We start from the raw sequence: 15,992 nt of genomic DNA on the forward strand, positions 1-15,992 counted from the left end.
GCATGGCTTTGGCTCAGACCTCTTTCACCCACCCTTAGCCAGCCCACCTAATCGCATCCCCTCATACTGCTTTGAATTCTCTAAATGCCAAATGCCAGGGGAAGTGGAGGAGGGAAGTTGTAAGCAGGCATCCCGCTCACCAACCCACACATGCACACAGAGCTGGCCTGGTGTGCCTGTTGTGTGTAGAAATGGTGGCAGGTGAGAAAAGACACCAACTTAACGGGAGAGGAAGAGCCTGGCTGCTGGGACTGCTTGGGAAGAAATACATTTGGAAGTGGTGGCCAAAGACTTGTATGGATACACCAATATAGTGTTTTCACATAGGAAAAGAACAAGCAGGGAAAGAAAGGCAACAAGCAGGTCTGTTTCTATTCCACCACACATCCCTGCTCTGCTTCTATCCTCCCCAATGAAAAAACAAGCCTCTCTTGCAGCAGCAGTGAGAGAGAGGGGGGGAGGAGAGGGGAGGGGGAAGAATATAAGCTCTAGTGTTGAGACTCTCACTTGTGATGAGATCTGTGCCTTTCAAGCTGTAGATGAGTGGAGTTAAGAGAACCAGAAGAACCAAAGACCCTTTGAAGATTCATCAAGCAACTATGCAGCAGGAATTGGGAGGCCACCTCAAGTGTAAACAGAGAAATGCGAGGAGAGCCCACTGCAAGCCCAGTGCACAGAGAACAGCCCCAAGGTAAGCGTTCCATGGGTAATGATTATTTGAGTGCATGGATGGGAAATATAACAATTTCCAATTGCGTTCATGCAACATTTATTTTAGTCACCAATTACATCTGTGAAATGCTACTAAATTGAGTCTGGCTGGGACTTTCACAAGTCTAAGTGTCCTCTCCAAGGAATTAACAGTCAATTGGGTTTTGAGTGGATGGATATCAACCATCATAAAGATAACTATTTTTCCATGTAACATGATACAACACCCTATTTCCCTCAAAAAGATTTTAAAAGGAAACATAATTCACTAATGTTTCCATCACTGATCAGTTATGAGGAACAGAAAATTGTTGTAGAAAATCTCCCCATTATGTAACATATTCTCTCATATAGTTTTTCTAATGAAAAAATTCCTTCTAAAACTGTACTGTTTCTTAAACTTAATTCAAAATAAACAGTCCAGTTGGGATAACTGAAAGGTAAATATCGTTGAAGAAAATCACAGGCAAGCACATGCAACTCTTTAAAATCAGCATGTTTTCAGTGAGTTTTTTTTTCTTTCAAATTTAAAATATTTAAGGATAGTGTTTATGTTAAAATATGGATTCCAATAAACTATATTTCCAAAAGAATTCTGTATTTATCTGAAGCCGGGTTTTATGGCTAAATATATGAGTAATTTAATCAATCCACATCTCCGCAGATATTTTATGCTTGCTCGGCTAAATGTGTTACCGACTGCCCAAACAAGAGGCAGATATCATGGCATCCCACAGGAGAACAGGACTTGTTCCTGTGCAGCGGGCCTACCCGAAACAACTGAACACGTGCTCCTTCATTGCAAAGATTTGGCAGTCTATCGGTTGCTTTTTCTCGAGGCCATCTTGAAGAAATTTTCAGTGAGATCAGACAAGGAAATAGTTTCACACCTGCTTAGTGACCATCATCCCCACACTACTGAATCAGTTGCCAGATTTTTAACAAAGGCACTTGGATCAAGAGTGAAACCTTTGTGTAAATTTTAGTCAATTGGTTTTAACATAATCTGTATTTTACCACTCTTTTTATGCCATTAAAGGTTTTGTATTTGTATTTGTATTTGTATTTATCTGAATATGTTATTTAAATCCCACGCATTGTTCTTCAGAGATTTTTTCCATAGTCAAATATTTCAATTCAACTAGTTTTGGCTACAATTTGGTTGTTTACTAAACCAAATAAGCATGCTAAATCAGATCCCAGTTGATTTAGATCCACAGATAATCTTTTGCAATGTGTCTGGTTAGTCATCAGAGTCAAAATGGTCTGGAAAACCCTATTTGATTTATTAATTTATATTCTGTTTTGTTTCCTCACAACTCAAAGAAGTACACATAGGCAGTCTCTACTGAGGCCATGAGATCTACTGAGTTTCAGCTTATGTCCCTTCAAGATTATGTCTCTTCAGACTATCCACTGACACAGTAAACAAGAACTGCTAGAATGTACCTGATCAGCTATTCCTCCTGGGAGGATAGTTTTAACTATCACTCCAGTTGATTTTCCACCAACTATCCCAAATCCCAGACCTGATCCATCATTCACCAACTCAATGGTCTCTACATGCTGCCAGTGAACCTGAAAAGACATGAATTAAACATAAGTTCATGAAATACTAAATATAACATTAAAGTTACACCATTTCTAGCAATGGAAACACAGACATTCATCAAGGCTCATTTCCACACACGAAGTACTAAATATTTTAGTGCTATGTGACCAGCTCCCTACATGTATCCATGATCAATTAGTGTGTTAGGTTCCCCATTCCAAGTATATTCAATAACAGATCAAATAGTATCTAAGATCCTAACTATTTAGCATAGTATGAGGTCCAGGAATCAACATGAACAGGCCAATTAAAAGAGGGGGCAGAAGCCGTGGACAACACCACAGCACTGTTTTCAGAGACAATCAGCGGCCTGGGAACCAGGGAGAAGGAGTAACTCCTTTCTCTCCTAGAAAAGTCCACAGAGGCTTATGATTTATGACACCCTTTCTGGTGGTGTAAATCTGTGAAATTGAAGGGTCCAAAACTCCTTTGGGAATGCCACCCTTCATGCCAGAATGGCATGCGGTGACACAGAAGCAACTGTGTGGAAGAAAACATTCAGGTTCCAGTGCCACAGAGCCATGAAGCACCCTGCTGCTGAGGTAAGTTCCTTTGTGAAACTTCCAATGCAGCTCTTTTGGATTGCAGCCTTATTCTTGTTGATAAGAATGATCCTTTCCCTCATCACCACCACCACCACCACCACCACCCCACACACACACACAGGAATGGTGGATTAAAACCCTACTCCATTGCAAAGGAAAAGAAATCCATGACTAATTTCCAAAAATACAAAGTGGGGGGGGGGGTTAAACTTTCCTCCCCAGTGCTGTATCTTCCAACTCAAAACAGATCCAAGACTGTTTCAGGTAAGGTGAAAGGAAGGCTTAAATCCATTCTCTCCTTCCAATGTAATCTAGATCAGAATTGGGGCACTATGCCCCTAATAACTGTATTTTTATTCACATATACAAAAAGTTGGGATCTCTGATCACAAATTCCCAGCAGGTCATCTAGTTTGCCATGAAACAGAGAAAGGCAGGGGTTGTCTGAAACGTTCTAAATAAGTGCACATTAGACCAATAGGTTGTGAACGACTCACCATGACCCTTTGCCTGACTGCATCCTAAATGCAGAGAACCTCAGCTGTGTAAAGGGTGCTAAAATCAATACATGGAAAGGCAGATGTTGGCAAAAAATCCAAAGCACTAGTCACATCTACTGGTAGGCACTGAAAATCTTATCCATGTCACAGCGGCCTTTCTTACCCATGTTGCAAAGTGAAGCATATGGAATGTCTCCATCACAGCATTTTGTCTTCTGCAAGGAGGAAATGATCCTACAAGAAGCCAGATCCTGAGAAGCCTATTCAACAAAAATATGGCCTCACAGGAAATCACCTCTACCAATGGCAGTCATGCTGCCTGCATTGTGGCCTTGAATAGTTCCCACAATCCTGGATCTGTGCTGAAAGACAAAACCAAGCGTGTGGGAAGTTTCGTCCGCAGATACAGCTTTACTCAACTGGCTGCTTAAACTGTGGGAAAAAGATATTGTGCAAAATTCTTCTCACTTGTGGGAGAAGAATCATTAATCTAAGGGTAGAACTTAAACTGCAACCACCCACAAGCTGAGAAAAAAAGAAGACATATTCATCTCCCTTGTGAGTCTGAAGTACTCACCGGATTGGAGTGGGCTGAGATGGTGCTAGCAGCTGACGGAGACCGAGAGACAACAGGACTGATGAGCTGAGGCAAAGAGCCTCTGGCCACCACCAGCTGGACACTATCTTTTGCTTTCTGTAGGATGCTGATAGCCTGTTGATGTGTAATTGTTTGATCGAGGGCTTGTCTGTTTATAGCAAGAATTTGATCTGCTTCCTGCAGCCTTCCATCTCTGTTACAAGGTAGGTGAAAAAATAAAGAAATCAGCAATAAATGTTGCCACCAAAAATTACAACCATTTTTGACAAGTTTTTTTTCTAAAGTGGTTTCATTTAATCCTGTTTTTTTCCCCCATTTCTTCCAGCTATTTTTTTTTTTAATCTTTCCCAGCAGTTCTGCCGTGAGCATCTTGGCACCCTGGTGATCAGCTCCCTTTGAAGCTAATCCCACTGCCACTTTCTCCAGACTTCACCCCACAGCTAGCTCTTGCTCCCTGCAACCCTCATCTGAGACTAAGCATATTACATGTGGATGGCCCCCAGCTTTCTTCACATATAGCCTGGGAACTGTACTCTAAACTTTGAGCCTGCTGCTTAGCAGGCCAAACATTATGCTCTGTTCAGGATAGAAGTGCTGAATATTCATTGTTCCACAGTTTACTTGCAAGAACAATTTCATCAAGCCATAAGGAAGGGGGGGGGGTGTTTGTTAGTATTACTTATTACTCATAAAGTACCTGTGCTACAAAGCCTTTTACAGATTTGTATCATTCTATGCAAAATCAAATCTTAAAGTCAAGCTGTGAGTCTAATCTGTGCTTCTTTTAAGAGAGAACTTAAATCTTCAGAATGTATCTATGGCTCATTCCGCACACGCAAAATAATGCACTTTCAAACTGCTTTCAGTGCTCTTTGAAGCTGTGCGGAATAGCAAAATTCACTTGCAAACAGTTGTGAAAGTGGTTTGAAAACGCATTATTTTGCGTGTGCGGAAGGGGCCTATGTAAAGCACAATGGACACAAATAGCCAAAGGAAAATCCCATGAATCACAGTGGGAGATCTAAGTACATGCTTAACTCTCTCCCACTGAAATCTAGGACAACGAGCAGCGACCAGCTCTGGCTAGATTGCATCCATTGTTTTGAACTTTGTTGAACTTTACTGTTTCTGTGAAGTGGTGAACTAAAACTTGTCCCCTCACATACAATTTATTTCCCCCCTACAATTTCTTATCTCCCACTCAACTGGAATGGGAAAAAGTGTGTCCACTAATATAGCAAGACACCAAAACGTTTTGCTTCAGACCACAGGATGAGAGCAATTTGCTGACTCCAGCAGAGTAACAACAGTACTACACCATCCAAAGGAGGTGAATGGTTTAATGGAACTGGTACAAGCTCACACCAGTGAATTTGCTCATCTAGCCAGCATATTTGGCAAATGTGCTATCAGGGTGGACAAACTGGAAGGCAGGCAGAGCTCTGCAACGCCCAATCGGGAAGGGAGGCTGGCCATTCCAAGCTGCGCTGGCATCCAATCAAATGCCAAAGAAGGGGGGAGGAAAGGCATTCCCAGGCATGGAACCAACGGGGGGAGGGGGGGAGAGAGCAAAAGTGGATGCAGAGCAAGTGTGTGCCAAAGCAAGTATTCCTTATGCTGGCACAAGGGCAAATGCACCTACAAGGGGTCAAACACGCCGGCAGCGTGGTGTCACATGACTCCACAGTACACAGACACTAAGCTGCTGCTGCGCCAGCGCTCCTCCACCACTGGAGCCCATGCCTAAAGGAGCAGGGGTGTTCCAAGGGGATTCCTGGGGATGGAGGCAACTTTAGTCAGCCTTCAATGGGCTTTCAGTCCAGGACGGTTTCCTATGCCTGCTGGCAACTTGCACCACAAAACCAGCAGGCGTAGCCATTGAAAAGGAATGGAAGTTGGGGGTTTGGGAATTTCTGTGGTTCTGCTTCTCCTCTGCATCTCTCTAAACTTCTTTGGAGGCAGCGTGGCTGCACCACAAAAGCGCCATCCTCAGCCAACAAGAAACTGCCCCCCTTCCCCAAGGACTGCACTGTAAATAATAGAAGAAAACCATGTAAATACATGATGAAAATGTCTGCTTCGACCAACTTTTATTGGTACTGGCTCTATTGGGTTTTAGAGAAAGGTCTTTCCTAAACACCTCCTACCTGAGATCCTTTAATTAGCAATGTTGGGGGTTGAATGTGGCACTTCCTGCATGCACAGTATGCACGGGTCCATCGATTCTCAATCTCTCTCCAGGACACCTGGTTTGCAGCTGCATTTCTCTTACGAGTTGTTCCCACCCCCAAAACATGAAGAAAGTAATTACCAGCAAACCAAAAAAGAAAAAAAGATGCAAGTAGCTGGTGACAGCCTTGTTGTCATGTACAGCCTCTACATGTTTTACTACTAAACCTGCATCGGAGGGATCAGAGTTGGTTTTGCTGAACCATTCCACAGCAATAACGTTCTATCAGCAGAAAGTACTCTAATTTCCATGATTCAGCTTTAGTAGCAAAATGCGCAGGGGCTGTACATGGCAATAAGGCAGTCACCAGCCACCTTGCATCTTTTCTTCCTTTTCTGGTTTGCTGACTCATTGCTTGGTGCAGCCTTGTTTTCTTTTCTTATGGAAAGTAGGTATCAGCAATCTTACCTGTGTGCCACACTCCCCTCTTGAATCTCCTGCACAAATATGCCCAGTTCACCTCTGTATTCACTCTTCAGGCCCACGACACTAAAGCCTAGGCCACCACTTGGAGGTTTCACAAGCTCTATAGTTTCAATAAGGCGCCCCTGTTAGCAAACACAATGAGTAAGAAAGCAGCACTTTGAAATACATTCAGATGCAACCCTAGGGAAGTGACTGACAAATTCATGCATGTTCAATGAAACTCCTTAAGGTATAACAGGTTATGCAGAGATCGTTACAGTCTATAATTTGAATGTCACATTTCCTGGTTATCTTTCTACAGAAAACCCACAGCAAGAAGACTGACTCGAAATATGATGTTAGAACAGGATATGGAAAAAAATGGAAGAAATAAATAACACATAAAACGAGCAGATGCAGACTAATAAACAGGTCTTGCATCATCATGGCTTGGTGAATGGGGTGTCCCATGGACTCACAGACACCTCTTTCCCTCTTGTACAGGTGTTTTCCCCCTCCCTTTACTTTTCAGAGAAAGTAATGGCTAGCTTTACCCCTGTACCCTCATTGTGGCTGACAACAGATTTTGCCAAATCAAAATTGCCATTATGGTTAGATGCAGATTTGCCACTTGTGGTTTAGACTATCTACAGTTACCATTAACACCAATACAGACGTAATACTAATCACAAAAGGGAGAAGAAGGGAAACAGGAGCATGCAAACCCATGGGACAATGTCAATCACCTTATGGATGAGCAATCACAGTTAAGCACCAGGGCATAATGCCAAACAATGAATTAATTTAAGGTACAACATCTTACCTGTGCCATATTTCTGATCAATAATTCAAATTCGTCACTAGAGGACTTCCCATTAATCTGAGGGGTGGTAGACCGTGCAGCAACTCCTGGCCCACTAGAAAGGTTGCCGTTCTGCTGAGCCAACAAATGGGATTCATTATGGAGTGAAGCACCCACAACAGTACTACGATGGGAAAGCTGCAGTTCACCAGACGAGGGTACTGGAGATGCAATGTTTACCTAATTTTTTGGTGAAATGTTGTTGTATTTTAATTGGGAAGCAAAGAAGAACAAACAATCATCAACTCCTCCAAACTGCAGATTGTAGAATCACTGCATAATAAAATACGGTACAGAGTAGTGACATGGGTATTAATTGCAGATGCAGCAGATTCCACAGGCACCATGCAGATAAGAGCTCCTGTCTGTGAAAGGCTTCCCATGTCTGTTCAATATTAGGGTCAGTTCAGCCACTGGACAAGCAGAAACTCAAGCATGCACTCCTTTGTGAACATCCTCTCTGTTTACTTTTATGCTTAGTAGGAAGAAAAAACAGGAAATGATCCAGTCAGGTTAAAGTATTTTAATTCCAACTGATTTAAATTGGAAAGTTAAACATGAGCTTGAAAAAATTCCCAAAGAAATCAAAGGGTCTTACAGGTACTTAACTAGGGTTGGACTGTATGCAGGACTAGTGAAATGTAGTATCACAAAAGCCGACATCAGAAGTTACAAATGAGCAAGAGGGAAAGGTCATTTCACAACAGCCTGGGGGTTCTTTTGGTCTCACTCTCCAACAGCGAAAGGATACCAGGCAAGATGGCTTAATGGTCTCTTAAGCAGATTAAGAGCTGCCTTTCTTGGTATGGAAAATAAAGACAAGGCTTCACTAGTTTAACAAATCACAGCCCCTGAAGACCAATTAAGTAATGTCTCTCCTTTTTGTTAGGAAATAACACAGAAATTCTCCCAGCTCAAACACAGAAATTGTTTCAACAAGAAGAAATCTCTTTTCCTGCACTTTCAAAAGCCTACAGAAAAAGAAGAGGTATTTAGCATCCTGGTAAGACTATAGATCAGTCATAGAAAAGAATGAAAACAAAATCTTAAATTTTACAAGTCTAAAGGATTGCAAGACTTGTAGGACATTTTAAAAGACATTAGTATAGCAGAATACTGATATATTATCGACTACTAGCCTGTCCATAGTAATTGATAGTGGCACTCCACTCTAATGATCTTTATTTTTAAAGCTAATTAAAGAAATTGAGTTGCATGTTCAAAGGGGATTAGCCTAATGTAAAAAGACTATGTCAGACAAAGTGACTTCTGGCTCCTGCTCACAAATTGCAGGGCACGAAAGAGGGCAATAAAACCAGCCCAAACAAAAAAATTGAGTTTAATTGTCTTTTATATATGTATGAAAAATATGTCAGCACTGAATACCCATAATGTATATATTTGGCAATGATGAGTAACTGAAGATATGTAAAAAGTCATGTAAAAAGCATCATCTCATAGTGTATCATGTCTATTCAGTTGTTTTTTTCTACAGGATACGATTGTGTTTTAAATCCATACTACTACTATTACCTAATTCTGCAGCAAGCATTGTAAGGAAGGGTGAGGAGAAGGTGGACTTGTACAAGGCTATTCCATGAGCTCTATAAACCATACAGGGATTTGAACTAGTCAATAATGTCTTGCTGTTTTCTTGCTGCACTATTACTGAACAGGCAGAAACTGAATACGTGAAGCTTCCTTCTGCTGAGAGATGCAACATAACAAGAGGTGACCTGCTAGTTAACTTCTCAGTTAAAGGTACACAGGCTCCTCTCAATGCCCTCCCCACTAAGAAAAAGTCTAATTCTTCTTCACCAACACACAGACCCTTAGTGGCAATAGAGCTGCTTATTTGTGCTGTATTGCTCGCATATGTGTACATAAGGACCATGAGAGAAGAGATGGTCATCAAGTGGAAAGAAGGGAAGAAAACAATGAAGAAAGAACCTTTTGCATTGCCTATCCATGGGGCTGATGTATTTATCCATCTAATTCAGTGACATGGAATCACATCAAGGGAAGCAGGGGCCTGCATTGGGACTCACAGGAGCTGAAAATATACCCCAAAATACCTTATCAGTATTTCTGAGTACATTCACACCTTCTCAAATATATCTGGGATTTTTCAGGAAACTGAGGTCTATTGTGCACTTATGTGCTTTAGAAGTCTGTTTGTTTTCATTTGCTGAGCAGCATTTTTTGTCTGTTGAGCACTGCTGCGGTTCTCCACCACTTTTCTTAATTCTTCTGTGGGGCAGGATTTACAAATCTGCCTTTTCTGGTTCCAAGTTTGTGCAAAATGGAGGAGTTACTCTTTTTAATATATTAGCATCAGAAGGCCATTTGGAGGTTTGCTGATCCTAGCAGGTATGATTCCTGTGGATTCCTGTACATGTATATGCCCTCTCATTTCTTCTTCCCTCTTCAGTTTCCCTCTGTCACTCCCAAAAAATGTCTTCTTGCTTCAATCCACCTGGTTTAAATGCATTTAAACACTCCATTTTGTTGACCTTTGTTGTTTCTCATAAAGTTGGTCTTGTACTTCCTGAATATGAAAAATGATTTTGTCCCACATTTGTACTATTAATAGATCTATTCATCAGAAGATCCATACCTCCATACATGAAATTTCCACTTCTTTTTACTACCAGCAGGCTGGTCATTCCCCCACTCCGCCCCTTATATGGACAAGCTACAGCCACACATGTTTCCAGGAGACCTCCTTATTGGTTATTGGAATGTTTGGTCACTTCATATTTTCTTTAGTTAATGTTCAAAATCATTGATGGTGCAATAGCTGTATCGAATGAGAACGTAAGACTTAACTGCTGCCGCAACTGTTAAATTTTTGGTGTATTCCCTGCCTTCAAACCCCACGAGGTTTTGAGGAGGGAATTCCTCCTGGAAAAAAGGAGGACCAAGGAAGGGAAATTTCCTTCATTATTTATCCACCAGGAGAGACGAGAAGCTTACCTTAAGCCCCCAGCAGGCTAATCCACCCTCCTCCTGGTTGAAAGAAACGACAAACCTACAGTGCGGTGAGTGGAAGTAAAACCCAAGACCCGGCAACTATCCTCAACAACAACGAGGACTTAGAGTGAAACAATTGTGGAAGATTAAAAGTTTAAAAGGAGTGGGCATGAACATGACAAAGTAAGTTTATTAGAGAACATTGCAGAAACTTAATTGTGGTGAAACAATTAGTTTGGGAAGAAAGAAAGATACGCAGGACAACCAGTCAGTCCTATCTTTTGTCTAAACGTAAGACATTATCAGAAAAATTGGTAACAGATTGGAGCTACTAACAAGCAGCGGACAAGAAGTGAGGCAGAAGCTGGAGAATACGCAGAAGTAAAGTGATCTTCTGTGCATGTGAGAAGAACGAATGAAGAAGCTAGAGGGAGAATGAAATAGGATCACAGCGCCACCGACAGGAAAAACTTATTAAGGGCTGCAGGTTAAAAGGAGAGAAATACAGTTTATGCGTCCAGTAAAAAGGAACAAAGTGGCAACTCTAAACAACTGTGCATAATAACAACGAAATTTAAAAGGACAGCAGGATGTCCAAATTGAGGAAGCAAAGTATTCCGGATAAAGTAGAAAGATCAGAAATGGAAACAAAAATGGATCAATTATTGGATGCTATGGAAGAGATGAAGAGTGAAACAACAAACAAATTAAAGAAAGTAGAAAACAAGCTAATAGCTTTTGAAATTAACTCTAGGAAAATTGATGAAGATCTAAAATTGATGAAAGTTGATTTGAACCAATTGAAAAAGGTGGAAAAAACGGTTAAGACTTTAGAAGAAAAAATGGAAAAGCAGGACTCTATAAATGGTAGACTGGAAGGGGAAATTAACATGCTAGAGGAGGAGACGGAAAAAATGGCCAATCTGCTTTAATGGAGTTGAGACAAAAAGGAAATATCTTCAGATTTGAAGGAGTACCAGAGGAAAAAGGAGACAATATAGAAAAGATGATCAAATACCTAGCCAAATTCATAGATACAGATGAAGATATAACTGAGGAAGACATCTCAAAGATCATAAGGGTCAACTAAAAAAAATCTGATGAAATGAAGGACAGAGATATATTAATTTGCTTTACAAGATTGCAAACTGGAGGTGAAATTCTAAAAAAGAACTCCAAAGGAAAGATGAAAATTGATTAAAAGTAATTATTTTAAAGGAAATCCCAAACTGGATATTAAATAGAAGAACTACAGCTTCCTGACTAACTTCTTAAAAGACAAAGATATTATCTATAGATGTGAAGATGCCAAAGATTTGCAACTTAAATACAAAACTAAATTTTATAGACTTCTTTCTATTCCCCAAGTGCAAACCATTTTTGAAAAAGTTAAGAAGGACTTTGAGGGAGAGTATTAACTCGGTATACCACTTCAAGTAAGTTCCAGCCACTCTTGTTTGTTTTTTCTTACTTCTTATGTATTTTGTATATTTGTATTACTATGACTATAAAGTTTATTTCTTGGAATGTTAATGGACTTAACTCTCCAGAGAAAAGAAGAAAAATCTTTCATTATTTAGGTAAAAATGCTTTTGATAGAATATGACTGCAAGAAACGCATGTAAGGGGGGAAGATATCGGATTAATACAAAACTAAAAATTAGGAGTAAATTTTATTTCTGCGATTGCAAATAAAAATAAAAGTTGGATTAATGTATATGACATTATAAAAGAAATTTTGAACTTATAATTTATGTTTAAACCTAAAATATTTCTATTGAATGTAATTGAATTTAAGTTAGAAAAGAATGTTGAAATTTTACTTTTATACATGATAGTGGCGGCGAGGATACAATTTGCCAAAAAATGGAAAACGTCCTCAGCTCCCTCCATAGAAGACTGGTTAACACAACTAACTGAAAATTGCTACTTACAATAAATTGTCAAATTTATTGGAACATAATTTGATAGAAAAATTCTTAGATGTATGGCAACCAACGTTAAATACTTACAACGAAAAGAAGAATACAAGAAATTGTTTTTATATCTGCAATGTTGGATGGATGGATGGGTGGGTGGGTGGGTGGGTGGATAAAAGAAATTTGTAATTAAGTTATATAGTTCTAAATGTACAGTCTCAAAGCTAAGAGGAAGTCACTTTGGTTATTTTCTAACTTTCTTTTTATCTTAGGCCGTTTCCGCACGGGCGGAATATGGCGGCCTGGGGACGGCAAAAACGCCGTCCCCAGGCCACCATTCGCACAGGGGGCACAGCTGCTTTGCAGCCACGCCGCCCTCGTGCTGCCCACCCGGCGCCAAGCCAGCGTTTTCAGAGTGCGCTGGGAAGCGCACTTTTCTGAAAAGGCCGGCTGGAAGCCGCTGCCGTGCGAACGGCAGCAGCTTCCCGGCGCCCCCCCCCCACTCCCTGCCTTCACTCATCTGCTCTCCGGACCTCCAGCGCATCGCCGGGGCCTGGGGACACGCCCCCCTGCTCTGCGACATGGAAGCAGGCGCACAGGGTAGGGGAGGCATGTCCCCAGGTCCCGGCGACGCACCGGAGAGCAGGTGAGTCGACCGGGCGACGGCACCCAGCGGCGCCGTCTTCCCGGTTCTTTCTGGGACCGTCCATGCAGACGGTCCCAGCGTCATCGGGTCGGCGTCAGAAACACCGACCCAAGCCCTTCCACCTCCGTGCAGAAAGGGCCTTAGTTTTTTAGGCTTCTATCTCTATTTTCTTTTTTTTACTTTCTTCTTTTCTTCTCCATCCTTCCCCCCCCTTTTTCCCTCTTTCCTCTTTTCTTATTGCTTTTGCTCTTTCTTCGGGATACTCCTCCCTTTTATTTTTATTTTTCATTTTATCCGCTTATTATCTTTTTTTCCCAGTAAAACTCACTTATATTAGTTTTAATACAGAGATAGTGCAATTAAGTTTAAGGAGTATAAAACAATGTATCTGAATATTCGAATGTAAAAATACAGATGTACTCTTTTTCTTTTTTTACTTATAAGAATGATGGCAAGATCTCTGTATTTATATTTCTTTTATACACTGTATCTGTCTTTTGAAATTAAAATTTTTAAAAAATGGTACAATAGCTGAGGCACCTCTTGACCTCTCCAAGCAGCAATCCTCATGTATATATTGTAGCCAACATGTAACAGTACACCCCTTGGGTGAACCACATCCCCTGCCGCCACCATCCCCAGCCCTCCCACTGTATTTCCTGAGGGGGCAACATGGTCCTAACTGTAGACTGCTGGGCAAGTAAAATGAACGAGGGGGGACAACATGGTTCTATTCTATTCACCTCTTTCCCATTCAGGTTTGGTGTAGGCATATACAAGATAAAATAATTAATCTTGTTTTAATTTTTCTATCTACTTCTGCAAGCATATATCTCACGCCGGCCATAACAGAGGGGCCAACCTGATGCGATGTCAAGGAGTAGAAAAAAAAATTAAAATGAAGAACATGTAAATGCCTACATCAAATCCGAATGGAAAAGAGGTGGACATAATAGAACAGTGTTTGTTCCCCACTACCCCCACCAGCCAAGCCTTGTACATTTGACATTTGCCCAGTGATCTATCAGTAGTCACTCGAAGCAGTAGTTAAGGGGGGGGGGAAATAAAAGAACCCCTGAAAATTGGTATACTAGCAAAATGGAGGTTGCAGAGGAATGATGACAGGGAGGGAACCAATCAGCAGAATGGAAGGAAAGGGGAAAAGGTGGGTGGGGAACTTCAAAGAAGGCTTAGTACAATGGGTTCTACTTTGCTTTCCCTGCAAAGGGGAAAAAGGCAAGATTTTCCCCACACTTAGAAAATGCAGGGATTCTCTTATAAGAAGCGCAACTTGAATCAGTTGCATAACTGAAAATATAACTCGAAGATGTATATGAGGAGACATTCATTGTGCATTTGACCTGAAAAAAATGGTCTGAAAAATACCAAAAATATTTGGGATTTACCAAGCTGATTGGGAGTTAGTGTTTGAAGGTTCCAGGGACTGGTTTTTTTGTTTTACTTTTCTTTTTTTCCCTCCCTTTAATTTTGCATCTCAAGGGAGTACTATGGGTTTGCTAGGCTGCTTCTGTCAGTTCAGATGTCTTGATAAAGACCACAGACCTTCAGTTGCCTGTAAAAGCTAAATAAGAGCAGCATGATGTCCTGTTCAGATTTAAGCCACACAGAAAGGAGAAAGCTGGTTTCACTCTTTAACTTCCACATGTTCTGGTGCTGGATTCACCCAACCTTGCATAATTAGTACCCCATTTTTGGGCCTTCCACACTTGACTGTATGTTAAGCATGAAAGGAAGTCTATGATTTTAGACCAGTCTTTCAAAGTAGAATGCTGAATGAATAATGCAAGAAGTCAGTGCTAGTTCTCGTAGCCAGAACTAGAGCTGTGCATTCAGATAAGCCAAACTGAACATAAAGCAAAATAAAGCATCTGTTCTGGCATTTTTCAGGTGTTCTCCACCCACCATCCAGCTAGCTGGATAAAGCTGAAAATCCAAAGAAAACCCATTTTGACTTTTTTCAGCTATTTAGTTTTTCCCTGGCCCTTATAAGAAGATGGGGGAGGGGGTGTCAAATTCTTTGTTTAAAAGCCCACTCACAAGGCTGATGATTGGGGCTTTAAATTTTAACTCCTGCTGTCCAAAAAAAAAACTTACCTTGGAGGAAGGGGGAGAGATATCTGGAAAGGACAGATAGGAGTACAGATAAAATAGCTCATAGGAGCTTTCCAGTTTGGCCAGTGGATGCAATGTCCGCTCACAGAACAATTGTGCACCATGTCCAACTCTAAGGGTGCATCATAATCCAAAAGGCTCATGAGACCTTGGCTGCAATTCTGAAGCCAGCTGAAGGATGTTCACACTTGTTTCCAGCACTGAGTGCACTGGTCCAGAGGCTGCAAGATGGTGTGGCATCCCACGCTGAACCTCTCATTCAGCAGAAAGTTTACATGTTGGTCAACATCTGTGACCTGCACATCAAGGTCACGATCGCCAAACAGGTCAAAGAACTTGGGTGCTGGTTAAATGAGTTCTCCTAGCATGTCCAGTGTTTGTAAACCCAAAGAGACACATTTCCAGGAAAAGGAGGTGGTGGTTCATGAGAGAGCATTCAGTGCTGCAAGTCCACAGATCCACTGAACATCTGTCTCTTGAAGGAGTTGGTCTAGCCCAGGGGTAGGGAACCTGTGGCTCTCCAGATGTTCAGGAACTACAATTCCCATCAGCCCCTACCAGCATGGCCAATTGGCCATGCTGACAGAGGCTGATGGGAATTGTAGTTCCTGAACATCTGGAGAGCCGCAGGTTCCCTACCCCTGGTCTAGCCAGACCTTTCTCTTGTGACCTGAAGGATCATCTCTTGTCTTTCAAAGAGCATGCAGAATGAGTGTGTTTTTTGTCTCATCAGATCAACATTCCAAACCCACATCACATTATTCTGGAATGCTGAGCAGTTGCTCTTCCTCAAGGTCAATATGGCTCTATTCAACTACCCAGTTCTGGACTTTGCAGTTCACTGAAATGAGACTGTGC

General features: G+C 41.3%; 1 protein-coding gene across 11 annotated transcripts in view; it reads right to left on the reverse strand.

The window, feature by feature from the left end:
• The window catches only part of MPDZ (multiple PDZ domain crumbs cell polarity complex component), a 124,688-nt gene that overhangs the window by 91,281 nt on the left and 17,415 nt on the right, over positions 1 to 15,992 (reverse strand). For all 11 annotated transcript variants that reach the window (XM_048502607.1, XM_048502605.1, XM_048502611.1 and 8 more), the window contains exons 4-7: positions 7,425 to 7,643; positions 6,605 to 6,744; positions 3,946 to 4,159; positions 2,161 to 2,289 (exon numbers count right to left, since the gene is read on the reverse strand). In XM_048502607.1, coding sequence (XP_048358564.1) covers positions 2,161 to 2,289; positions 3,946 to 4,159; positions 6,605 to 6,744; positions 7,425 to 7,643 — 702 coding nt within the window. The remainder of the gene's footprint in view (positions 1 to 2,160; positions 2,290 to 3,945; positions 4,160 to 6,604; positions 6,745 to 7,424; positions 7,644 to 15,992) is intronic.

Source organism: Sphaerodactylus townsendi, linkage group LG07 (genome assembly GCF_021028975.2).
Source record: "Sphaerodactylus townsendi isolate TG3544 linkage group LG07, MPM_Stown_v2.3, whole genome shotgun sequence".
In the NCBI taxonomy this organism is placed as follows: domain Eukaryota; kingdom Metazoa; phylum Chordata; class Lepidosauria; order Squamata; family Sphaerodactylidae; genus Sphaerodactylus; species Sphaerodactylus townsendi.